The sequence below is a fragment of the Bombus pascuorum genome, chromosome 2, assembly GCF_905332965.1.
Source record: "Bombus pascuorum chromosome 2, iyBomPasc1.1, whole genome shotgun sequence".
Lineage (NCBI taxonomy): Eukaryota > Metazoa > Arthropoda > Insecta > Hymenoptera > Apidae > Bombus > Bombus pascuorum.
Genome location: NC_083489.1, coordinates 1,733,335 through 1,760,107, shown reverse-complemented (window position 1 = coordinate 1,760,107; position 26,773 = coordinate 1,733,335). Strand labels below are relative to the sequence as shown.

The window sequence follows — 26,773 nt, the reverse complement described above, 5'->3', positions numbered from 1 at the left end:
AAATTCATTTAGTGGTGAAAACGGAAAGCACGTTTTTATTTGCACCTGACGTAAAAAATCTAAAGAATTTCGATGGTAGAAAACTAACGATTTGTTTTTAAAAGTAAATCATTCATCGGGGAATGAAGTCACGTTCAAGCGTGTAAAATAAAACGCCGAAAAACCAGAAAGCTTTCCTTTCGAAGAAAAGCAATTACAGTTTCCTCTATTCGCAAGTATCACAACCGAATTGGAAAATCGAACGAGTAGGCGGGCAGATTATTCCACGGATGGAACGAAATTTTCGGAAATGAATTTGATTAGCGACTAATCTAAATTCAACCGGGTTACGGATAATAGAAATCGCGAGCAATGCGATCTCTGGCGACTTTTTGAAATTGAGTTGCTGATGCAGATTAGAACGAATTGCTCGTTTAACCAACGCTTCGTGGTAATTACAGAAATTATTAGAGGAAAGAAAAATCAGTTATTCCTATTCCCGCTTATTTCCATTAAAAAAGTAATATTGGCTTCAAGAGGATAAGACAGTTTACGTACGATTTGTCGAATGAAAGAAAAGGGAACTTGGAATTGTTAAAATAACCGAAGCAATTAAACTTTCGAAGAATCAAGTTTAAAAAGGTCGCCAAAGCAATTATTTTTCAGATCAAAAGTTAAACTCACTTTTCAAATATTAATTTGATGATCCTTCGAGTTTGTGAACAGCGCAAGTTGCGTAATAATCGGTAGTTTAACAAGCAGTTTCACATTTTCTCAACAAATTAAAAGTTTTCCGAACGCGATATTGTGCGATTAATGCGAATCTTTAATTATACGTATTGTATCGACACGAATGAAATTACTGCAGCTAAATTTATGGAATCTTAAATTTCCACAAAGATATATTTGCATAAACAATTTCCAGAAATTGTTTATCTTTTGCACGATCGATATGAATGGAAACAAAAGGAAGAAATTGAAACCGTTTACGTGCCGTAGTCGTAAAATTAAAACGCGCGGAATTTATAGCATAGAATAATTTTGGCCGCGTGGAGTTCTTATGAATTTTTCAAGAGCGCAACCAAGCTCTATGCATATGGAACGAAGCTCAAATCGCCGTGAGGAATGTTTAAAGGTCATTCCCTTAATTTCTGCTTAATTAAACGAGTTCCAACGACGCAGGGATAAACGCTGACAAAATCTTGACAAACAGAGCCACGTTTCGACCAACTTGCCCTAAATTTTCTATTTCAGCCTGTTCTCCGGCTCCCAATTTTTGGAACTTTCAACAGGATGTACGAAATTTCCAGTATATAAAGGAGAATATTATTTAAATCCGATATTTCGAATTGCATGTCGATAAAAAGCTGGTTTAACTACATTTTTCATCATGACAGAATGATACAAATGAAACAAACTTCAACATACTCGTTTTATCCGAACATTTTCACGTTTTGCTGGAATAATTAATAAGAAAGATCGCGAATTCTATCATAAATATATTTACAAAAATTGTAGCTTGCTTTTAAAACCTAATTTTAATTGAAATATTCTACGAGGAAGTAGTAAATATTTGATATTTACGAAAAATTTAATAAACAAAGTTTATGTTTAATTTTAATATTTAAAATCCTCTAGAAATCGTCCACTCGCATCAAATCCTCTTCATGATTGGATTAAAAGCTGTTGACGAAATTTATATGAAAGAACGTCAAGATTTTCCTATAATGAACACGCTTTAATTACGCTTTGATATTCGGTATAATTATACGGAGTTTTAACCACGTAGCAACAAAAAGGCCGCGATTCAGGAAATCCTTTAAACGAAAACACATCAAAGAAAAATTAGCATGAAAAACCAATACTTTCGTGCCGTAAAGAACAGCGAAAAAACGACGCACGCATAAATTTACAATGTTTCGTGGGTGAGCGGAATAAACGAAGACCTCGAGATTTTCTGGAATTTTTGCCAAAGGTTCGCAATGGAATATAGAACAAGAACTTCATATCGCGCGGGTTTCCCGTGAAATGAAAGAGCAGGAATTAAATCCGTGAAACGACACATGTAGCAGTGGATTTCAGGTATGTAATACCCAAGTTATTCTATGTCAGCGGTCATGGAATGTTGGTATTTTTGTCAGAGGACGATCCAGCTTTCGGTTAACGATACAGCTATGAAACGAGCATGTGGAATTATGATAAAGAATTGGGCTTTTGTTTAGGATAACCTGCTCTAAATATGCATTTGCATTACAGTACGAATATAATCTTGATACGTTACAGTCTACGAACTAATTGGTGCACGTATATAATTAATTTTATGATAAAATTATAATTTCATAATCATAAAGTTACTTTGCAATTTTTATGACAAATTTCAAAGATAAATTTTTATGAGCGCAAATAAAGAAACTTTTTGTACATTATGGACACTGTATATCATACAGTTTCGCATATTTAAATTATACCACGAGTGAGTAAACATTCGCAGACTAATAATTAATAGAATATGCATATAATCACTTCTATGGTAAATTATGATTTAACATGCAAATCCAAGGCTCTAACGGGTGAATCATATTCAAACTCCGTATAGAGACTACGAGTGGGTGCGTATTTGCATCAGAACAACATACTGAACTTCATTTTTCAACCGTATACCTCTTCACCTTTATGACACGAATAGAACGCAGTTATCGTTCGTATATTACAAAATTGAAATTTAATTGGCTATTAAAATTTCTGTAGCTAGATAAGTTCGTTCGTCTCTAAATTATTATAGAAATGCAAAGGAGGGCGCATAAATCACTACGCAATATTCGAACAAAGAACAGATATCGAGTCATCATAACAGTTTGTTGCATGGAAGGATATAACATTTTAAAAATAGGTGACAATTCACGAAGAACTTTTGAACTTTTGATTCAAGAGAAAGGCAAAAACATATATCCAATTTGAAAAGTAGATAAAAAGGCAATTTGTCTACGAAAGATCAACTCTGCGAGATCCAGTCTCATATTCCTTCCACGTCAACGTCGAGTTTCGTTTACGTCTTTCTTGTTTTAACGATTACTTAGGAAATTATTTCATGCTTCTATCTCGTGATAAACCAGAATACATATATATACGTAACATCACAAATATATGATGTTACGGCACATTCGAAATGAATCAGCGACTTGTCCCTTCGTGTACCATTGTATCAGTTAGGCCGATAAATTACATCTCCGTTTATTGTGCGACTCTATTGAAACGGATATTGTAGATGTTCTTCGGCTACTGGCGTATATGCATATGTATTTAAATGAAGCTTAGCGTTTCAGAGTTACGTAATAAACAGAGGTAATGCAGTGTCCCCGGGCAACATAATACCGTTCGAGGAACATCATATAGACATCCTGGACGCTTAGACGGACAATAGGGCATCTCGTGGACATTCTGTAAACGTTTGGGACACTTAGCCGAACAATGGAATGCCCAGGTTGCTTCCTGAGGACCTTCGTGAACCTGCGCAAGCAGTCTAGGATCAACGTGAAGAATTCGCCTCGAGCAAATAGTTTACAGAGGAAACCAAACTGCATGCAAACTCGATGTACAATTCCTGTGTTTACGGGGGTTGGAAACTGATCGTTTGTATAATTCGGTTGCTATTGTGTAACCGGAGGATTTATGATTTATTCGAACGCACGGAAGGGTGAACTTGAGTAACTTGTCGGAAGATCGAGAGGAACTGACTGATCGCAATATCGTCGAGTTCCGTTGAAACTTTTCCATAATATGCAAATCGCACGAATTTGTGTTTAGTAAAATTATAAGATTCTATATTTGCATTCCTCTAACTTTGTTTCATTTAGGAGCGTAAAATCAGCCTACTGTCGTTCTATTTTGTCTCTATTCTACTGTACACGGTGAAAATAACAGGAAATAAGATCTTCGTCAATAATTGTTGTACAATTTACGTTGTTACAATGTAACAGCACAGTATAACTCGAGTACAATGTATTGTACTTTCATCTAATAAATGATTTCATATGAAATTAAAATAATTACAAAGATAACCGAATAAAATTCTAAATTTCTATTGCTCCGTTCCTTGCTCGAATAACGCTGAACGCTGTGGAATGTGGCATCTGTTATTATTCGAGATATTCACAAAATTTTCATATCACATGACCGCACGAAATTACAATAAATATTCTTCAATATAAGAAGCTCGAAGAAACATCTCCTTTTGGACGACGTACTCGGTTAAACGAACCGGAATCGTCAAAACGTTCATAATAGGACGGGACGTCGGATTCGTTTGGACGTGGCAGTAATTTCCAAGAACGACGAAATTCCTCTGTCAAGAACGAGTATTGCATCCACGATTTATTACATCGTGCACCGACCGAGTTACACAGAAGCAAGGTAAATGTTTTCACGGGTTCAATTTTGTAGCGTAAGAGGATCAATTTATCAGATGATCGATGAAACAACTGTAACTTCGATATTGCATTGATCCAACTTTAACTTTTTGTTTTATTCATCGATCCAGTTAAACGATTTTCTTTTAAATTTGCACCAGGTTGAAATGTATCGTCGTTTATCGTGTTGTTACGATAGAAATTTTTTCAATTATTTTTAGTGTTTCTCGTATGGAAAAGTATGGAAAAGTCATGGAAAAGTGTAGCTTTTGTACCGAAAGTTTGCGAAATATTTACCAGCCAATAATATGGTGTTGATTTTATGTAAAAATTGTTCCCCGATATGAACAGTAAATTATATTAATCGTCACAAAATCTCTGTTTTCTGACTTGATTTTCCATGCCTAATTTGTATAATTTAGTAAGTTTTTGTCACTAAATGAAATATCCGCAGCAGGAATAATAATAACCAAAACATTAAAAAAATTGATTAATCTGAAAACGTCAGGACTCAGAATACAGAGTAAACAATCTCAAAAATTAACGAAAGATCATTGCGTTGCAATTACATTTATATGTGCGTGTGTGTATGAGATTGAATGATATGTGCGAGATATAATCGTTCAAAAATGTAAATTGTACGATATGTTCGCTCATGCATTTTATTATCGACCATTATCCAGTCGCGGGAAATGAAAAAGTTCATTACCTAATTTCAGATAAATTTGAATAATTTTAACACGATATTGCCGAGCTTGTTTATTGGATATCAAGTTTGTTTCCAGTCGAGCCATCGTTGATCCGCGTACAAATCGATTTCGTAGCTGGTCTGTCCGTTCGTAAAATATAGAATTTAGAGGATCGGATCCAGGGGGATGATTGTGTCTCGATCGAGTAATAAATTATAATGGATGATTCCGCGGCATTAGAAACATAATAAATTAATCTATTTTCAGAAAGTGATTAATTGATGTGTTGACAAATGATTACGGCCACGCTGGCGCTATAGTCTGTTCGCAAAGGATTATTAATCTCGTATAACGGGGGACCCGAGAATATAAATCAGGAAATTAGAACAAGAGAAAGAGTCTCGGTGTATGAACTTTTGAAAGAAACAATTTTCATCTAAATAAACAAACGCATTCACCGTTTTATTCGTTTCCACGAAACGTGTCAGCGATATTAAAACCGGCGCACTTTGAACGCTGCACGAAATACTAGCTTCTGGAAAACTCGTACATTTTGCATTTTCGCTCGTGTCGCAACTTACTCGAAAGAATATGCAGTTTCGACGAGCGGTGTTTTCACTTTGCAAGCTCATCGTCGTACCAACGAAAGAAAAAAGAGTACAACTTGCAGAAAGATAAACTTTATTATATCGTTAAACCCTCCCTCCGTTGTTCTATTGTTTCTCCATTTTTAACCAGTCGGCAGTTGCAACTCGTTAAAACTACGTAACTCAACCTATACAGAACGCCATCGTATTACGAGCCGCGGCGTAGAAAAGGAACTAAACGAAAAGTTAAATATCCAAGGTTGAAAGTAGAAACGCGTATCGTTGCGTAATTCTATGTAAACCTTTGGAAAATGCGGGATTGAGAGCGAAACTATCGACAATCCAAGGATCCGCTTGTATGCCGCGCGCCAGGACGTTAAGCAGACGGATTTACAGGTTTCGTGATAAAGCAGCGAAAGCTGATCTAGGATCCTAGTCGCTCGAAGGGGATTATAAATCAAGACTCGATAATGATCCGTAATGGATGGTTTACCTGGTTTCGGGTTTCCTCCTGGCCAACATAAAGTCGCCGTGGCCGACAACCAACGGCCCTGACATCACGATTATTCATACTTACCGACTTTTCGAGCGTTTCGCGAAATTAAGCCCTTCGACGTGACGCGCATCTTGATGGGTCTTGACTTGGCTTTTCGTCGCGTTTGCATACCCTTCCCAACGACCCGAATTTCTGTTTTGGGGACACGAGCTACAGCAAGTTGGGATTAATTTTACTTTGATCGTCTCGAGCGTAGAAAATCGCAAACGCTAGTAATTTCTTACTTTTTTTCCTCCTTCGGGTTAATTGGAAAATTTTGTCGTTTTTGTTCATCGAACGAAAAGAAATCGATCGTTCTAAGTGAAATTTTTATCCACTAGTAGTTAAGTATAATACTCGTTGTATTTCTGTAATATAGCGATAATTAGTTTATTCTATCGCTGTTGAATTTTTCGTTAATTTTTGTTATAATCGTATAATAATAAGTAACAAAATTGAAACGGATAATTATCATATAGTATATTACGATTAGCTTCCTACAGAATATTCTCCGGCATACATTCACATATTTCACATCTATTGCCACGTTTAATATTACTCTGAATTTTGAGCCCAAAATGAAACGAGATAACGAGGCTAATTGAGTTAGACAACAACTTAGAGAATACTTCATTATCTCGCAGAGGATTCTAAATAATCCTCTGTAATTACGTGTCACTAACACTCTCTACTAAATAATTAAACTCTCACACATTAAACAGAATTATGCTTTCTTACTAGATTTACTGAATTTTCACAGAATTACGTCTTACATATTTCTCCGTAACCGAAAGTATATAATATACACATTACGATATGTCCAAAAATATATGACAATAAAATTTTCACTATAAAACCAACGATTTCTTTATTTTCCAATATTAATCGATCAGAGCGTTACGATTTTTCAAACAGAAAATCGATAATTTCGGTCAATTTCTTTCGAGCCGCCATTTTTGTCACTGTTTTCCTTCGTTCGAATATAATACAATAAAATCGGCATTACCAAAAAAAAAAAAAAGACAAACGAAACAAAAAAATAAAATAAAAAGAAATAAGCGCATTTCTAACGAAGAGCTGGTACACGACGATTCTAGAGGGAAATTGAATTTTCCGATGGTAAGGGGGCGAGGCGTTTAGATTGGCGTGAAATTCTACCGCGGAAATCCGTGAAATTCGACGTTACAGTTGTAATGGATTTCCATAATGATGCAACGCGACGAAAATCTTTCCCCTGCTACGTATATTCCGGCTGCAGCTACACGGCCGCGATTCATGAATAAATAAGAAACAACTTTCGAAACAAGTTGACTGAAGGCTACGAAGCACCGTGTGACCCGTCCCAACGATTCCAGAAATTCACTAACTCCGGTCGCCTCTCTCACGAGCCAGCCCTCTTTATTCTTTCGACCCGCATTCAACCTGTTCCGGGGTGAAACACTCCTCTTACCTTCCAATCCCGCTCATCGTCCCGTTTTTTCCTCGCTGACTGCTACAGTCTCCTTTCTTCCCTCTTTTTCACGATCTTATGATTCCTTGAGTGGGTGTCTTCGAAATTTTCATATATTATGCAAACACCACGTTTCACCAGCGACCAACCTCCTTTTTCCACGCTTTTATTTAACTCGCCACTTACTTCTACTACTGTTTCTTCCTGGCAGACGCTTCAGATACTCTCTTTCGATACTCTACGAAAAGGCGGCACGTATTTCTCACGCTTTTCCGTGTAAACCGCTCGTATTTCACTGCTAACGAATTTCTCGCGGTTTGACCGTTGGACCGAACGAATTTCGACTGCTGGCTTGGCTCGAATTTCATTCGGCTTCGAATTCGATTCTCGCGCTGTATGTGCGTTAACTTCACTCTGATAAATTAATGCCAAGTCCAATGGCGGTTAATATTTTTGGCTACAGGAACGAATTAAAATTTTTAAAACCTGGGACTGTTGACTCAACAGAGGCATTCATTGGAGAAAAACGGAGGAGAAGACAAAGAGTTAAAACGAAATAAATTTATATTGTTTGTATTATAATATAATTCAATTATGAGTTATATTATATCAGTAAATATGATATCAAATTTATTTTGTAATAAGTTACATTTAAAATTTTATAGTATGCACTTTTAGAAAACAATCGTTCTTTTTTTAATCTGTCTGAAGATAAACGAATTACTCATTATAGTCGTAGGATAAAATGTATTCCTCTCGAATAACAAGACCCAAGGCTGTATTCCCCCATAGCTACCGCTTAATCCGTACCTGTTTGCCTGTTTTAAATTTACTTTGTTGTTACATGTGTGTATGTTTCAGGCGGACTGTGCATACAGCTTACGCGACAAATTAACTTTCTCAGTTGACTTTGAGGTTGTTTGTGGCTGAGGTTAAGTTTAGTGTATGTAACCGCGCTTTGACTGCATCAATGAGACACAAACCTGGTATTTGAATTGATTCTATCGTGGTTTTGTTATCTAATTTTCCGCTGAATCGATATATCGGAGATTTTACTTACTGTACTTTATTCTTCTCGTAGCGTAGAATGCGTGTAGTGAATATTGTGTTCTTGGATTATTTTGTGAGAGTGCGAGTGATCAGGAAGAATGTTTAACGGCAAGCTGCTTTCATTTTTGGAATCTATGCAAGAATACAATATCTTTACGACAAATCGTAAACTTCTGCTAGCGTATGTGGTAAGTTGGAAAATCTGGTACAATGATTTACTAGCCGATAATAATGAATTGACAAGTGACAAGTATAGGTTATGGAGCTCTATTGCGTAAGCTGTTTGTTTTTATAATCCAACGTCGAATAAGACATTTAATTTATAAAATTTATTTGTATGTGTAAAACTTTATTTATTTTATTACCAAACTTCTTACTACCATGTAAGAAAATTTATTTGCTCTGGTAACCTATAACTTAACCTACATGATAATGTATTACTTTTATTATTCAAGAAAGTACCGATCAACCAAATAATTATGAAATAATTGACTATTTATACTTCGTGGACAATTTTTAATATAAAACCTATAAGTGCATACGATTCTTGGGATGAATTAAAATTATGTGCGCTTCAACGAGTGTAATTTTACTCGGGATCCTCTTATCGAGTATTTTAATTAGTCTGGTCGTTTTTCATCGAGGTGTTGCGCGATCGATTCCACGAAAAAGGAGAACAAAAGATGAACCTTACACCGTGCTTGTTAACAAACTCAGCGTATTCGATAATGGCTTTCTCTGATACTTCTCAAGCTCTGCTGATTTGGGTATTATTCATTTGGCCAACGTGTATATCCCGGCTCGTACATTCTATTATTTCGTTTTCAGCGCTAAAACCGCACCAACGACGGATCATCTCTTTTATTTCTCATTACTACTCTTCGTTATATTTCTCGCTAGAATCATGAATCTGGCTCTCCAATCGAGGATCCGAGATTTTTCAATCCAGTTTCTCTGCCGTAAAATTAAAACTAGAACTTCACCGTAGATATTACATTTTCTCTCTTATATTCTCATCCCGATGACGTTAGGCTCTACTTCATTCGCTTTCGCCGCTCACCAAACGTAAAAATATTTTCGTTCCTGGGATAATCACGTGCAATTAAGCCTTTAGTTGGTAAAAATTTTGGATATCAGGATATTGTTTAATATGATATTGCAATATTTTGGCAAAATTAAAATATCGCGTGTTATTTTAAACTTCGAGGTTTACAATTTTTTGATATACTAGAAAAATATGATTACTTATTAAACTTATTAATTTGCTAATTTATTAGATATAACACATATCGATATAGACATAATATAAAATTTTCCATATTGATATTGATTTGCTTGGTTCTCCTAAAAGGAAAACGTAGGAAGAAAAATAATTTTTTTAGAAAGAATAATCATTTTGGTACAACTTTAAATTCTATCTCTTTTTAGTTTTACTTTAAAAGCGATTCTTTTTTAGAATATGGAACGTATAAATCGTACGAAACCAGAGTTTTCTGGCGAATATTATTCATAGAATTAGTGCGTAAATGGATAATGTTTTGGATCTACGTATGGAAATTTGCTTTCGATGCTAGTTTTTAAATCTATTTCCATTAAGAGGATTGGATTCCAGTATACTTGGATGAATCGTTCTCGTCTGATTTCAATCATCTCGTCTTAAATTCGATTTCACCTTTTGCTTGGTAATACGATTTCGCTAGCTTTTCGGCGAGTAACATCGATTACATCGAAAGCGTAGGTGGATTTAAAATGCGGAAGGAATTATCACGGTATGAACGACGATCACATTGATACAAATATTAATGTAGCAGTTCCCTAATATGATTTTAAAATGTACAACCGTGTTTAGAGACGCTCCAATCGATATCATAAATTATTACAGAAATTTGCTTTAGAAACTTGTACGAGTATCTCGAACGATTCCTGAAATAAATATTCATTTAATAGCTTTACCGATAGACGAACAACAAATACGAAATAGTTTCATGTAAATTCAACTATTAAATTCGATTCCTGATATTTGCAATGATGTTCATTCCGCAAAGTTGCATTGATTTCATTAAAAATTGGAAAAGTTATTAATTCTGTACGTATTTTTCTTTTATTAAAAAATGTCTCGCCCATAAAAAATTCACAGAAATTTGAAAATGGTAGAGTTAGAAGAATGTTCACGAATAAAATAATATGTATATGTTATACATTTTTCATAACCCTCATTCATTTCATTTTCATCTCATCAAATAACAAGCAAACGAATTCTCTTTTTTACAAGAATTTTTGACAAAATTCAAGAAGGTTACCCGTAATCGAGTAGTGGCAAGAAGCCGTTGCGACTCAAGAAAAATCGAGTGGATCCTTTGTCATACGATGCTTTAAATCGAGCCTTTATCGCGTCGCTGATACACGGTAAACCACAAGTTCTATGGTTCTTCTTCATTTCTTTCACGTCCCATGACGATAACTACGGCAAAGTTCGGGGCCACGTTGAACTTTTCAATCGGATCTGATTGCCATGAATTTAAATATTGCCCGTTGCCACAGCCGGCGCACAAGCCCCCGCTGTAACGCAAATATTCTGAAAAGTTTTCGCGCGCTTCGACGTTCCACCCGGTTACAGGATGCTTACCACCCTCGAAAAAGCCCGTCCGCGTCCTTCTTATAATCCTTTTCCCTTCGTTCTTCCCTCGTTCCACCTACCTCATCCCTTTCTTGTTCCGCGGAAACTTTTTCATCGATTAGCATGATTGCATTAAACATGCAAATCCGACAGAGGTGATCGTTCGTGCTTTGGATCACCGGGGATAACCCTTCTCTCGATAATTCGATAGAATTTTCTATAGGATAACCCCGTCAACGCGTGTTCCATTAAAATTATCGAACATCAAGCTCAGTTAGACATTGATTAAGATCGCCTTGGAAATTTCTTCGAGTCATTCGTTCGATGATGCAACGTTGAACAAAGATTCAAGTAATCTAAATATCATTAATTTTACTAATTCGAATGAGGTCGGCATACGTTTCGTATTTACACTTTTAATATTTCGAGAAAAACCAATGAAAGTATCGAAGATGTTATAGCGGAGTCTTAGCAGTTGAAGGTAAAGTTAAGAAATGCACCCTGTAGAATTTTTCGTGGAAATTTGAATAACTCGTGGAAGTAACTACATATATGGTAACAATACGTGGGAAGTAATTAGGTGACTTATATCGTTTGCGAGCGTAATATGAAGGCAAAGGACGATTATTTCGAATAACACCTTTGAATATTTTTTCTCGTCATTTACATTCAACGAAACTTGTTTCTTTGAAAATTGTTTGAACGAAGATACAAATAAACTGTACATTTGGAATACCATTTATGACCTGCATTCATATGAAAAGATAGATACAGAGAAGTTAGTAGAAATTGATACTCAGAAAAGAAGATTTGCAATTTTCCAATCACTGAATAATAATATCAGTATTGTCGAGAATTTTGGATCTTAATAGCCGAGATAATGGTGTATGAACACTAAATTTACACCTGGAATTTATATTAGAATAGTTACATATTTATCTTATAAATGATTCCAATGATATTCATCGATACACACTTGCACGCGTCTCGGCACTTTCTTCCATACCCGACTGTTAACCGACTGAAAAATTTACATTCATCTGTTTTCGAGACACCGCCCACACACTGATACTCGCATACAAGTAGTTCTATTACGCATCTAACATAATCTAGCGCACAAAATTATACATATCTCAATAAGCATAAATTACTTACAAGTAAGTAGGAGAGTTTACTTGAAATTCCCAAGGTTTTACTTCGCGAGCCTCCTCTTTAATATACAACGGATAAAAATTACGTCGCAGAATTTTTAATGCATTGCAGTGGTTTTAATAAACATCGAGATTTCCAAATAATTGTTCGGGAACAGTAATCTTCGGCGTGTATATTCGCTGCTAGTTAACAACGAGTTGAATGAATAAACGTTATTCACCAACGTGCCCTAACGTTATTAACAACGAGCAATGTTCACGCTAATATGTATGTATGTACAATGTACACTCGATATCGTGCAACGCGTTTTAACGTATAAAATGAAGAGAGAGTAAGAGAGAGTGTTGGTACTTTCCATAAGCGGATAATTGTTATTTATCTACCACCAGTTTCGTCAATGTTTGTCAGAGGGTTTCGATTTATTTTTCCGTTCGCCATAACAGGTGCAAACACAACGACGTATAATTTCCATCGACCCAGTTAACTGAAAATGTAAGAGGATTATGAAAACATGGCCAGTGCACGAATTTTCCGCCGCGATTTTCGCGGCAGTCGATACTCTCAGGAAAGTATTATTAAACAATCGTTTAATCATAGCTGCGAATATCACGGAGAAATCAACGTCGTGTCGTTGATTTCAAAAAGAGAGTAGATTTTTATCGAAAAAGATTCAGGGATTATAGAAGTTTTTATTAGATCGTTTCGTAAATTCCGTCGGCTTTTTCATTATTCGACTTTTACGAATTATCGTTCCCAATCCATCGACGTAATATTATTTTTTTAGCTTTCTGTATTCTTGACTAGTATTTAATTTTTAATAGCTGCCAATTTCGAAAGTTCGAACCAAGAGCATTCGTGACAAGGTGAGTTTTATACATTTATTTAAAATTAATTAAAAGCAATAGCGAATATACCGGATATATTAAATTTTAAATTGGAAAACTTAGAGCGATGCCATATATTAAATAATATTATGAAAATAATGAAATATTCAGGACTCTATCGAAAGGTGGGCTGTGTTTTAAATGAGAGAAGCGGATCATTTTGGATCAGAGAAGCGAATAAAGAAAAAAGACATTAAATATGAATATGAAGTGCGATAAAATTCCAAAATACGTATTTTGAATGAAAAGGAAATAATTTATTCGTATGTATACTACGTTTATTCGATAGTTTCAAATGAATAGAATTTACAAAAAACGAGTTCGCGTAATTTGAGAGGGGTTTAGACCGAATAAATTTTCGAAACGTATATAAGGACGGTCGTTTCTCGAACCTCGTTTATTCTCTGTTGCTTTAAATATCAATGAACGCCGGAAAAGTTCCAAGTCGGAACGACGAACGAATTTTCCAACTATTACAATAAAAATGCAAATGCTTATGGCGCAGCGTTATTTATAACACGCGCGCATTAACGTATTCCGTCGTATCTGCGCTTGAAATTCAAATTTCCGTGATTCCCCGTACCATTAGGGATGTTTTTTTGCTCGTGCATGGTCATACCGAATTCCAAATGAAAAAAAAGAAAAAAAAAAATAACGTACCTCTAACGATCGTCTCGCGAGAATTATTTCCCTTTTCCATCGAATCGTTTCGTCCGCTATATACATTTTTCCAATACTGTGAGAAACACATTTTTATGCTCGAATCTCAGTATATTGTGCACCACGGCGAATCGTCGGTACATTTACAATTGTTGTATCTATTAATATGCACGTACGAGACGTCATCGTCCCTCGGTACATGCAAGCTGCTTTCAATTTTCACTTTTTTACAGTATATTTTGTCTTATGCTCACCAATACTTTTTTGAATTTCTTCGCTAATAAATATCGCGTATATAGACGTTAAAATTTTGTAAGAATCTCGTAGGAATTTAACAAATTATACGTGCAGTAAAATATTAATTCTAATGTAAATGTTTTGCTTTGTTTCGTTTTTACATTTCAAACTACTTTACAAACAAAATTACAAATATCATAATTCATGTACAGAATATACAAAAACGAGCCAACTGTTTCTTCAAAATATATTTCATTTTCCTATATGACATGTAGCATTGAAAATAGGTAAATAGATGCATCTAAGGAAAATATTCTGTAGCCATAGCGAATGATCTAGTAATTTAGCTTTAACTAAGGAAGCGTTACGAAGCTTATCGATAACTGGTCGGCACTTATTGCACAAGCACAATCGATACAAGATGTTTCCTGAACGGTATTCCATCCACATCGTCGAATCGGCTCGATCGAATGGAAAGCACGAATATTGATCAACAGTAACAAGGACACGGATAATTAGAAATGGGCATCATTAATTATCACAGTGATTGATTGTCGTTCGTAGCCCCGGATGCAAACACAGGGTTGAACAAGAACCGGAAATCAAGTTCTGTCGCGAAGGGAAACGCGAAATTTGTGTGACGCGTCGGACGAAATTTATTATAACGGTGTTGCATGCGATCGACGTGCAAACGAACTATCGTAAACGTTGACGCCGGCAAACTGAATAAATCCGTACTGCTTGACTGTGAAAATACATTTCACGCTTTTTTCCCCCCGCAAATAATTTCGTCAAATCGTTAAAAGTCCCCCGGCGAAAGAATTATTTCTTTCCGTTTTTCAAATTATTAATTTACGATACACTGTATTTCGAGAATATTGTATTTCGAAGTTTCGATGACGTTGGAACATAAGAGAAACGATTATAATTCTTCGCAGTATCAATTAAAGGGAAGCAATTAATGTACGAAGATTATCACGAAGATTGTCCCAATATATGTACATCATCGGTGAAACAAACGTTTACTTTCATATCAACGTAAACGGCTGTATCTACGAAACAGTGAACCAATGTACCTACATATTAACAATTCTGAAATTAAAATTTCAGGAGCCAGCTCTGCTAGAAGGCGATAAATTCGAACAGTCGATTTTACGTCGTAGAAATAATTGACGAATTGTTTCCTGATGACAGGGAACAAGGTACAAAGGAAAGAAAATGATGCGATTCTTTCATTCAAATCCAGACGTCCTGTTCAATAGAAATGTCACAAAAGCCGGTACAAAGGAAAATGCGGACGCAATTTTCGTTTCATGGAAACGAAATATCGTTGCTTGAAGAATTTCTCTCGTCATACTTTCGCAAATTCTCTAATTCAGTATCGTGAATTCATAATGGAATAAGAATAATCAAGGCAAGGACAATAATGCGGATACCTCTCTCTCTCTCACCCCTTCCCTCTCTCTCTTAAATTACTCTGCGCGATTATTTAATTAAATTCTTAATAAAGAAAGGAATAAAATAAAGTATAAAGGGTGTTTCATTTAACTTATTTATTTGATCTTTTTACTATCTCGAAGCGTTCAGTATCGTAGGTTATGAAAATGATCTTTGAAGTGGCTGTATCTTTATTAAAGAAAATGTGTCTTATTAATCTTATTAATCTCTTTTAACAAAGTGAAAGTATTATTATTATCGTACGAGGCTGTCTACAAAATGATACAACTTCTGAAAACATTTTGGATATTTCAAGTAAGAAAGTTTACATCTAAAAAAAAAAATACGTATTATGGGTGATAAAGGATGCTCCAACTATTACGTATGTTTAGCAAAGTTGCGTCGTCTCTTAAGTATTAGGTTGTCCGAACAATTTCTTTCGTTTCATAAGCTGATAATAGACGAAAAACAACAATTTCTGTTTTATATTATTTTATTGAACTAGTTACGATCCATTTCGTTCTATTTCTATTATTACATTCGTACACAATTCAATAAACTGATATAAAACAAAAATATAAAATTATGCGTCTATTATTTCCTTATAGAACGAAAGAAACTTTTCGGACAACCTAATACTACTGGGGATCTTTAAGTACCTCGAACGTTACAAATGTTCTTATAATTCTATTCTAAAATAACATACGTTAAATATAGTAATCTTCGATTAAATCGAGTCTTTGCATTATTGAGAGATTAAACGTGCAAAAATATACAGAAGCAAATATTAAAAATATTGCTAATAATGTATTCGTTATAATATCTTTACTCACAATGTATAATCATAATTTATCAAGCTATTATATCACTGTAGCAGTTGATTCAGAAGATACACAATGACAATTAATAACACGACATAATAATATTACGACGTATTAATAATAATAATATAATACAATATTATTACGACAATTTCACGTTATTTGTTACCTGTGATATAATATTAAAACACAATGGCTGCTACGATTAATTAATTTCACGATCTCGGCTATTGAAAACGAGCGAGAGGGATTGTCAAAAGGTAAACGAATACCAGCTCGCATTCGTAGATTCCAGTATCGACATACAGATCAAAGGAAGTACAAGGGAGAGAATTGTTTGCCCTGGAACGCGAGTGCTTCCCTTCGCTGTATTTTCACGGAAACCGTATCTGAGAATATTTACGGTTTGCCCGTAGCCAGCCAAGTTTACCGGCGTGCAAGAAAATTGTTTGAAATGACTTGCAGGAGAGCCTTAGCTCGTTTCGTAAATGAGAAATAACACGGCTGTCATCGCGGAATTTCTTGGTCATGTTTAGGGCAAGGTTACCGTTCTTTCGCCTCTGTTTCGCGTTCACGGCCAACGCTCATTGTATCGTTTTTCTTCTTCCTCTGTTCCTCTCTCCCTGCTCTTTTATCTGCCACGCGATTTTCCGAAGCGGAAGCATCGCTTTGGCGATACGCGATCGAAAAATCCATCCGGATTTCACAGATCGACCGATCTCTCGGTTTCCAACTATCGTCGAAGTTAATCGAGTCTTTTGGAAACTTTCGAGTAAACCGAATTGTCGATAGAGAATATTCCTTGACGTTAACTATGCAATCTTTCAATTAAAAGCTCGCCTAGTGGGAGCCGAGATGATTGTTAATCGAATCTCTGCGAGTTTCCTCGGTAAACGAAACTGGGAAAGAAGTTGTCTCGAAGAGGGTTGGCGAAAACTTCGACCTCGTGGCTCGAGTTAGCGAACCAAGACAGAAGACAGTGCACCGGGGCACGGTTTTGTCTATCGACGAAATTTTGTAACGATAAGTTGGAGCCTCTTTAAGTGTTTTCCATGCTATACTTACTAGTACACGGTGAATGGGTAATTGTAATATCGCGAAGAAGATGGTGGAAGTTTTTGTGAGGCCTTTTGTGAAATTTTCTTATCGTCTTGGAATTTACAGGAATTTTAATTAAGGGGTGTTTTCGTCTAGTATTTAACGGAAAAGTTTTATTTGCAAATATGTTCTCCAAGTAATAGGGAAAAGAACTAACAGGTAGATAAGTAGAACAGGAAGGAATTAACAGGAAAGATTATGTTGGATATGAACGCATTATAATATACAGAATATTCAGTAAGTCAGTGTACAGAACATAGTATATAGAATGGTACTAATTACTTTATCCTAATTAAACATGCTAATGCATTCGTCATTTAATTAAACGTACGTACAAAGGACAGATATTCGACTGCTTTCTGACAAATATTTCTCTCTTTTCGTTCTTTGACACTTGCTCCTAATTTTTTATGAACGATTCTTACGAATAATGTTATATATATAATTTATGTTGCATAACAATAAAACGTACAAATTTAATAACATTTATAGCACAATTACAAATAACGTGCTGAAATACACACCTTGGAGGAAAAAGATAACGTACATATGCTAAAGTTAATAACACAACTATACCTATAATTTTTCATAGGCGTATAAATATTACATGCATCCCTTTGAAGTAACATTGGCTTCTTCATATTAACAAATTCCCCGGTATAACAATAATAAAGCGAAGCAAATTTTATAAATTACAAAGTTGTAAGAACTTTTAATATTAAAATATGATTGTACAATGAGAGCCTGTAATTCTTCCAAATACATATTAACTTGTAAGTATATTTACAGTTGCAGAATAAGCTTCTGTAGTTTATTGCAACGTAAATATATCATTAAGAACTTAATAATAACGTACACGTGGCATGTTCTTGCCTGCAGATGTACAAATTGCTCGTTTAAATTTCCCTAGCTTATCGCTAATTTTTCGAGTTACTTGGTTACCTCGAGGCTGACAAGGGGAAAAGTTTTTGCGAGATTATTCGTCGACTCGCGAAATTACGACGGACGCTACGGTATCGCAACGAGCAAGATTTCGGACATTTTCTCATCTCTAATAGACGACTTTCCAGCCGAAACAAAGCCGCAGACGGATCGCGTTTAGTTGATCGATAACAAGGATTAATTTGCCAGTCGTGCCGCTCGCACACCGACCGCCCTTCGACGAAGACAATAAACCTGGAGCGGCTCTACTCGGAAATCGTGACTACGTGAAAATTAGTAGAGCCGTTTCCCTCGTGCGCCTCGATACCCCCCAATTGATTCCTGTATTTTCCTTGGGAAAACACCAATTAAGCGGCCGCTATCTCATGATAGATTTAATCGATCCAGCAAAATTTCGTTTGCCTGGCAAATACGCAACGAGGATTTCATTCTCCCTAATATCACGGCTTTCATCTTATATTGCAACCGCGCAATTTTCTCTGATCTCAAAACGAAGGTGTTTGATCAAGGTTTCATATTAACGTTTCATCTTTGACGTTCCGTTTACCAAACTTTCACTGTCACAAGCCACCTATTATCGGATCCTGAGTCTTAAACGATGAGAAAAAAGGCAATAGTCTTCTTCAGATTGTTACGGTTTTTAAATCGATCGAGATATTCGTATGAATATTTAAGCATACATTCGATCATTATCAGTAAGATTAGAAAAAGATAAGAAATTTTTCGAAAACGAGCTTCATCGAGTAGATTAATTTTTAATGTGATAGTTTACCGATATAGAAACAAGATTCGACGAATGTGTTATTTAGAATACGAAGTTTAACAACACGTTTAATAACGATGTGATTATTATACAAAACGCCGATTAATATTTCCCACGGCTGAAATAAATTTAGGAATTTCCAGTCATATCTTGCTAATGAATTGTAAACAAAGAAATTACGTAATTGTAGTTGCCGTAGAAAAAGTAGAATTAGAAAGATTCAAGAAATGACCGACATTGAAAATGGCTGAAATAATGAAATTTATTTGTTCATTTGTGCAAAAACCGTTGTTCTGATAAATAGGAATATCAGAATTACATAATAAACTTTATACGTGCATGCAGAAACAACAAATGTTAGTAATACTGTGAGATTATAGCAGGGAAGTGTTTTGAATACGTTCTAGCAGAGTTTACATTATACCGTGTAATAATGAAATACGTCTTTACTACAAATTTACTATGTTCCATCTATAATCCGCACTATCTTCTGAGTATAAACGATTTAAATATTGTTACGACCGTAACTCATCTTTATCGATAAAGTTTTGCGTAAAGCGTAGTTCAAATATAAATATTACGTGTTAATAATTGTACGCTACTTTCGTGAAATATTATTCTTTGAAACGGTATGTTTCGTAGCTTTTGCCTTCGGAAATTTATTTTTAAAATCTCCGACGTAAGGTCGTGACGTCTGGAAAACGAAGAACCTTTAACGAAGTTTGGGAAAATACAGCGTAAGGATGTCCAACGTGCTCAATTTATGATCTCGATGTAACGAACTAATTTCCGAGCTTTCAAAAGCTTCCTTACTTTCGAAATGCTTATCAAGATTCTACGACTTTTAGGATTAAAAATCGCGACGTGAGTGACACGAAGAATAAGAAGACCGTATATACCTTCAAGAACATGACTCGACTAAATAAATCCTCGTGCAAATATTACAGCGTAAGGCGACCTAAGAATTCTCCAACTATTTAGTTACAGTCCAATTTCGAAGAAGAACATACAAACTTTCACAAGAGCAACGCTCTATTAGTTAAATTCTTACTAAGAAATTTCAACAAATTATGAACCGAACATCGTAAGACGATCTAAGAATTCTGCTATCGTTTATTGCCAGTCTAATTTCGAAGAGAAGCGCGTTAAATAAATTCCGAGTAAACCACGATACAACACAGTCGAACGATCCTGCAACTATCGATTGACAATATAATTTCGAACTCATACGAGGTACTCCTCGGCGCCTGTGGATTCAACTATACTTTAAAAAATAGGACCCAAATAACCCAGAAACCAGCGAAGCTCCTTCAACCTCCGAGACTTCGTGCAACGTTAAAAAAGGAAAAAATATAGAACATAAATTGATGGTCAAACTAATACGCGAGGAACACGAGGTAACGCAAAAACACGTCCTATCGGGGGCGAGAGTTTAATCCTGACAGCAGTCACGTGAAAATAATTACAGCTCAAAGCTGCGTGGCTCGTTCAGCGCGCGATAAATCAGCGCGCGCAACGGGTGGGCTTAAACGGTTACGTACAGAGCAAACGCGGTAATACAGAAAATTCGTGCTGACATTCCGTCCACCTTTCGTGTAACTCGATCGTTTCCCTTTTATTTATTTACATCTCGTTTAAGCCAAAAACACGTCCAGGTAGCGCATATGTATATATATCACGGTACGAAGTTTTGCTTCGGTTTCAAGAACCTTTAAACTTTCGGAAAAGCATCATTCGGTTACTTAAACTCTCGATCAAAAATTATGACACAAGAATTCTGCGACCATTCGTTCATAGTCTAATTTCGAAGAATAAGTTCAAATTTCAAAGGCAAAATCTAACCCGTGTAACGTAAAGTTTATAAATATCGGTATAAGGATGCTCACCCTCATGGTCGTAGCCTCACATGGTTCCCCCGTTGCTGAAAAACACCTACAACCCGCGGCAGATCACGAGTCTCGTGCTTGTCACCCATTCGCCATGCCGAAACAACGATTGGTCCTCAACGAAGAATTTCCGTGAACCGATCGACACTTGGACCGAAACGACCCTCTTCTTCACTCTGTCCGAGATTGCGAGTTTCACTTTCACACTGTTAGGCGAAATATTTTGTTTCGTGATTGGAGAAAACTTTTGTCGAAAGTTCGTCACATTGGGACGTTGTACGCAACGAGGAAAGAAGAAGAAGGAAAAACCGATACGCGACGATAGGACGAACTGCGTCTACGTTTGAACTCGTGTGGTTAAAGTTGTACGATGAAACACTGGAAGATAAAATACGAGAAGAATAGAAGAAGCGTGGTTCGCGACTTCTCGATATGAGAGGTAGTGCGAGCCAGACGAGATGCGAGGTCGTGGCCCGGCAGCCGGCGACTGGCTGCTGCTCGAATGCTCGCAAGCCCGCAAGCTCGAACCAGTCGGCCTGGCTAGGCGCAAGCTCCCTACTCAGCCTCCAAAACCCTCCCATGTGAGGCTCCCGATGCCCCTGAATTTCTTCGGCGTGTCACCGCGAAAAATGCTGCTGCGCCCTCCGTTACACTCGCTTCTAACCTCCATTGCCACTTGGCCGCGTTCACAATGAGTTTTTGTTACGTCGACCGACCGCTCACCCTTTGTCTCCACTTCTATCTGTTCCAACATCTGTGTGGATTAACCTGAACCTTTGCTAAGCATTGGCTCTTTGAGTATGCTGTTTCACAGATAGAACGCGGACGTCGGTTAATTAAGAAACGTTCTCGCGCGTTTAGAAGATTTACAAAGCGCTTTGATCCATCTGTGAAATTAGATTTGGAAGGCACAGGTGAAACGAAGCATTTGTCAGCTTTGAAAATGCTAAGAAACGTCCCTGGTTATGCGCCTCTGTACAGGGAATATGTTTTGGCGAGTGGAAAAAAATGAGACAGAAGAAGAAGGACGTTATTGTTTGATGGTCGTGAAACGCGTTTCTCTTTTTTGACATCTGCTTTGAAACATGGTTTGAAAATAGCACGTCTCTAAAGATTATGAAACGTACGACAGTTTTTACGGTATACGCGTGTCTCCTGGTTCCCTTTGTCTCTATTTTCGTGTTCGCGATTTCATTTTTTCCGCCTTGTACTCGCAATTATGGCGTTTGTTTAGTAAAATACACGCGTGGCATACGACGAGATACGTAGCCTGGAAGAAAAACACACAGATTTCCTGCCAATTGAGCATCGCGAGTACGAATTACCAATAAGCTTTACTCGCGATCGAATAGAACAACGAGGATACTTTTAAACGCGAGTGCGATCGAAAGGGTGGCAGAGGAAAGAAGAAAGTTGGCCGATGTACAGAGAAACCGCCGATTAAGCTAAACAACTCGCTTCGAATAACCGCGACGTGACTTTAACGTGTTTTAGCGGGCACATCTTGCATAAGTACTCGAGTCGAGTAAGCGGAAGTACTGGTTCGATCAATGCATACGGTTGCGTTTCAGTTTGAATAAAAACGCGCCTTCAATAGCACTTTTAGCATCTTTTTTCACGCTGCGATCATTTCTACCCTTCAGATTAGACTTTATATAATCTCGCAATTGAATCGTAGCAATTAATTTATGGTTTAAATAGCGCATAAATTTGAGCATTTATATTTGTAGAATTTCAAACGTTAGAGGATTTGAATTATATCTAACGATCACGTTTCATTTGAAATCTCTTTTAACACGAAATGGACCATGATCTTCAAATGCCAAGATTATATCAGTCGCGCGTTAATTATTACTTCTTTGGCGAGATGCGTTCGCTTGAAATTCTCATTATGCTGTATATTATTAAGTCTCGAGCGTACACGTCGGACGACTTGTACGTGAATCTCGCGTAATTACGAGCGACACTTGGCTTCGTCATTTACGCGTCGCGATCTCGTTTAAACTTTTTTCTTTTTTTTTGCTGCTGATAACGTCTGGCAACACTTAAATTAAATTTAATATAAAATCTTTTTTAATTACAAGTAAAAGTAATTTAAGTTATGTATTTATCTATATTAAACGTCTTACAGTATTCAACATTCTCTCTAAATTTCATAGAAACGCATTTCATGTGAATCTACCCTCACGAAAATTCACTGTTCTCCGCGAGTCATTGCATAATTCCAGGGATCCAGTCACGTATGACCCCTTTGACGCATTAAATCGCGCTAGAGCGCTATTTATAATAACTATTAAAACCTTCGTCACTCCTTTCGTAGTGTAGATGCTAAATATCTACGTTGAATCAAGTTAATCTGTAATACCAGAATACAACTAACTGCTCGTCGTTGCTTTCGATTCGTAAAATTATCATGACCCCACTCGACTCGAATGTAAGCTCGAGCGATGAGTTTGTGGTTAGTCAAGAACAATTATTGTTCGATAATTGACCGCAAGAAGCTTTAAAGTTCGGTACAGACAAATGATCCGACGTTGTCGCAGTTTCGCATTGGTGACGTTGTACTATTAGCCAAGTTTATGTTTCTAACGATGCATTGAATGCATGTACGTATGTCACCACGCCAATAGCCATCACTGTGTGCAATAGTCTTTCGAGATTCCATACTTCGATCAACTATACGATACTACACTGCTTCGAAAGAAAAGAAAATCGTCGTCTTATAACAGATATAATATGTTCTGAAACGTTTCTATTTCTTTCTTAATAAAATTCTTTTCGATGTTATAATTATTACAAAAACGAAAAAATAGCCTGGTCGATACACGTTTCAAACGCCAAATATTTATCGATGAATTTTGTGAATTAAACAAAAGATGATTGGTAATTTTGTGCGACTGAGCAATTTTATATTTTCAATAATACAGTTTTTTCCTTTTATTTTATTTTGGTTATTTTACAATTTGTCCTTATGGACATTTGGTAAAGTGTTATATTTTATTGGTGAAGAAAAAAAAATAAAATAAAAATAAATATAGCATGTGGGTGGCTATCCCCAGCGGGGTGCCAGCTTCGTTTTTTTAAAGTTATATTTTTTATGTTCAATAATACAGTCGATCTGTTGAGTTGGCAACTAAATGATCGCGGATTTGTTCAATAACACCTAATGACAAAATCCGCAATCACTTAGTTTCCAATCCAGTATAACTACGAACGATGATTTCATTAGATATTATTCATATTCGTTATGATTTCGTTGGAGATATTAGGCTTGGTACAAACGTATTATGTGACGTCACTGCGATTTCACGCTAGCGAAACTACGACTATGATTTATTTTGAGAAATATAAATCTGCCAATTTACAGAGTGCCACCTGAAATCGTAACGACGTTACGTCGTTTGTCTACATCACGCCTAATTGCACGCGAAGAAGTCTCTTGGACCAATTTGCAAGATTTAATTAATTTCGTTCGAAACACGAATTTCGTTGTCTCGGGTGATACCAAATTGAGTACACGTCGACAACGAGGAGATTTCTGTCTTCAGATTTTGCGTCTATCCCGTCTAATGACTAATTCCGCGCGACTGCTTTGGTAGATGAGCGTGCTTTCATTGTGTCTGCATCTCGCTGCTATTTAATATTTAACAGCGAGGTAGTGCGGATCTGGGGTGGTTGAACGACGTTTGGGACACCAGAGGAGTTCAAGCCTCGGTTGCTTGATAAGCAATCTCTTGTATGTTGATAATTAAAGATGTTCGTCAGGCTAAAATTACATATCGACGGTGGATGTTGGAACGTTAGCTAACGGGATACATGTAACTTTCAATAAAATAGCGTGATATAGCTATCTTGTGTCTTTTCTCATACCTCGGAATTTGCAACTCTAGAGTATCGTGATAGCGTGAGTGAAACTTAATAAAATAAAAAATGATGAATGACCGACAATCTGTACATAGTGTACGTCTATGGACTTATGGAAAATTTTAATTCGTCGAAATGTAACGGAATTGTATATCTGGAGAGTAAAATAAATTTTACCTTGAAATAACATATCCTGGAATTAGACTGTGAACGTTGGTGTATTTCTGGAAAATCTGCAAAGTTATATCGAACGTAACATACGAAATATGCAAAATGAAGTATTCGTTGTTGTATTTAGAGAATAAAATTATGTTATTATATTAAGTATTTTCAGTTGTGTTCATAAAAATGTGAATTTACACGAACATCTCGAATTAAGTGAAAAATCGTGAATACGAATTGAGCAAAGAAATTAAACGGAGAAAAGGTATGGTTGGATAATATCGCCAATAGATGTGTAAACCAGCCATGCGTGAACAAATTTATTTCTGGTCATTCGAAAGGGAACGTTAAAAAATCGGGAGATCGAACGTTCAAGGTTCCAATCGATAACCGCGTAACTGGATGGAACGAGCTCGCAACAAGCGCCATTTGCTTTTTCAAATATCTTCTTTATGCGCCTCGTTCGATCCGAAATCCCTGCATGCGTTTCAATTCTCTCTTCTCAAAAAGTGCGCACACATACTCGATCGTTATGCCGTTTACACATCGAAGCAGTAACCCAAATAACGATGGAATTTTGCAGTTGCCACGACTAACCTCGATCTCTTTTTATTAGTTGCGCACGTTACTCGTTTGCGTTGAGACGCGCCGCATAAAAAGCTATCAATAAAATATGCTACGCTATTATTTTCTAAAGTAGATCGATATTATTTCCCAAATACTCAACGTGGAATAATATGGGCGCTACGATGATATCAGACACGTGATCTCTAATCCTTTTACACCATTTAGCTTCTCTTACGCTTCTTGATATCCAAGAAAATCAAGCACCATTTGAATCATAGTTGGTAGAAATTGAGAGTCGTTGGATCACGCTTACAATTAGTAGAACTCCAGAGCCGGAACATCTCCCGGTTACTACGTCATATTATCAGCGAACCACTCATAGTAGAATCGTCGAGTCATAGAATCATACGTAATGGGTCCTCATGATTGTTAGCTTATATTCTCAGTAGGAAGGATCCTAGCGTGATAACGTCGTTCCTACTCAAACCTCATGGTTACTAAATTATATCTAGTATCATAAATTCACAGAATCACTGAATTACGTCTTCTCACCGCAATCTTGGTAAAACTTTGCGGTATAAGAGTAGTCACAGCGTTTCTAGATTCATTGCTAGTAGCACTTCGATCTTTTCGTGTCGGTATAATCACAGAGACATTGGATCACGCCTATCGGGATTACAGAATCGTTAGACTACGTCTATCAGGGTCACGGGATAGTAAGATCACGCCTTGCAGGATCATGGAGTCGCAGGACCGAGTCTATTAGGATTACGTGGTTGTTGGATCACGTCTTCGGGTCGGGTGCTGGCAGCTCTTCGGCTTTAAAGCTTAGGCTTTCGGTAGATTGGTGGTTTATCTTTCTTGCTGCTACTAGACATGCCTTAGCAACCTCGGAATCATACCATACATCGGTAGTTAGAATCCTATTATAGATCTCAGGACTGTTGCGTATAATCTTTTGTGTCTCCTTACGTGTGATCCGTTGAT

General features: G+C 36.5%; 2 protein-coding genes across 3 annotated transcripts in view; one reads left to right on the top strand and one right to left on the bottom strand.

Moving 5' to 3' along the window:
• The window catches only part of LOC132916311 (dipeptidase 1-like), a 240,787-nt gene extending 219,083 nt beyond the window's left edge, over nt 1-21,704 (bottom strand). The window contains exon 1 of one of the 2 annotated variants that reach the window (XM_060976204.1): nt 21,194-21,704. In XM_060976204.1, coding sequence (XP_060832187.1) covers nt 21,194-21,199 — 6 coding nt within the window. In that variant the 5' untranslated portion in view covers nt 21,200-21,704. The remainder of the gene's footprint in view (nt 1-21,193) is intronic. The other variant, XM_060976203.1, reaches the window with a different exon arrangement.
• The window catches only part of LOC132916316 (uncharacterized), a 223,853-nt gene continuing 205,717 nt past the window's right edge, over nt 8,638-26,773 (top strand). Inside the window, exon 1 of the mRNA XM_060976219.1 lies at nt 8,638-8,884. The gene's annotated coding sequence lies outside the window, so the exon portion shown is untranslated. The remainder of the gene's footprint in view (nt 8,885-26,773) is intronic.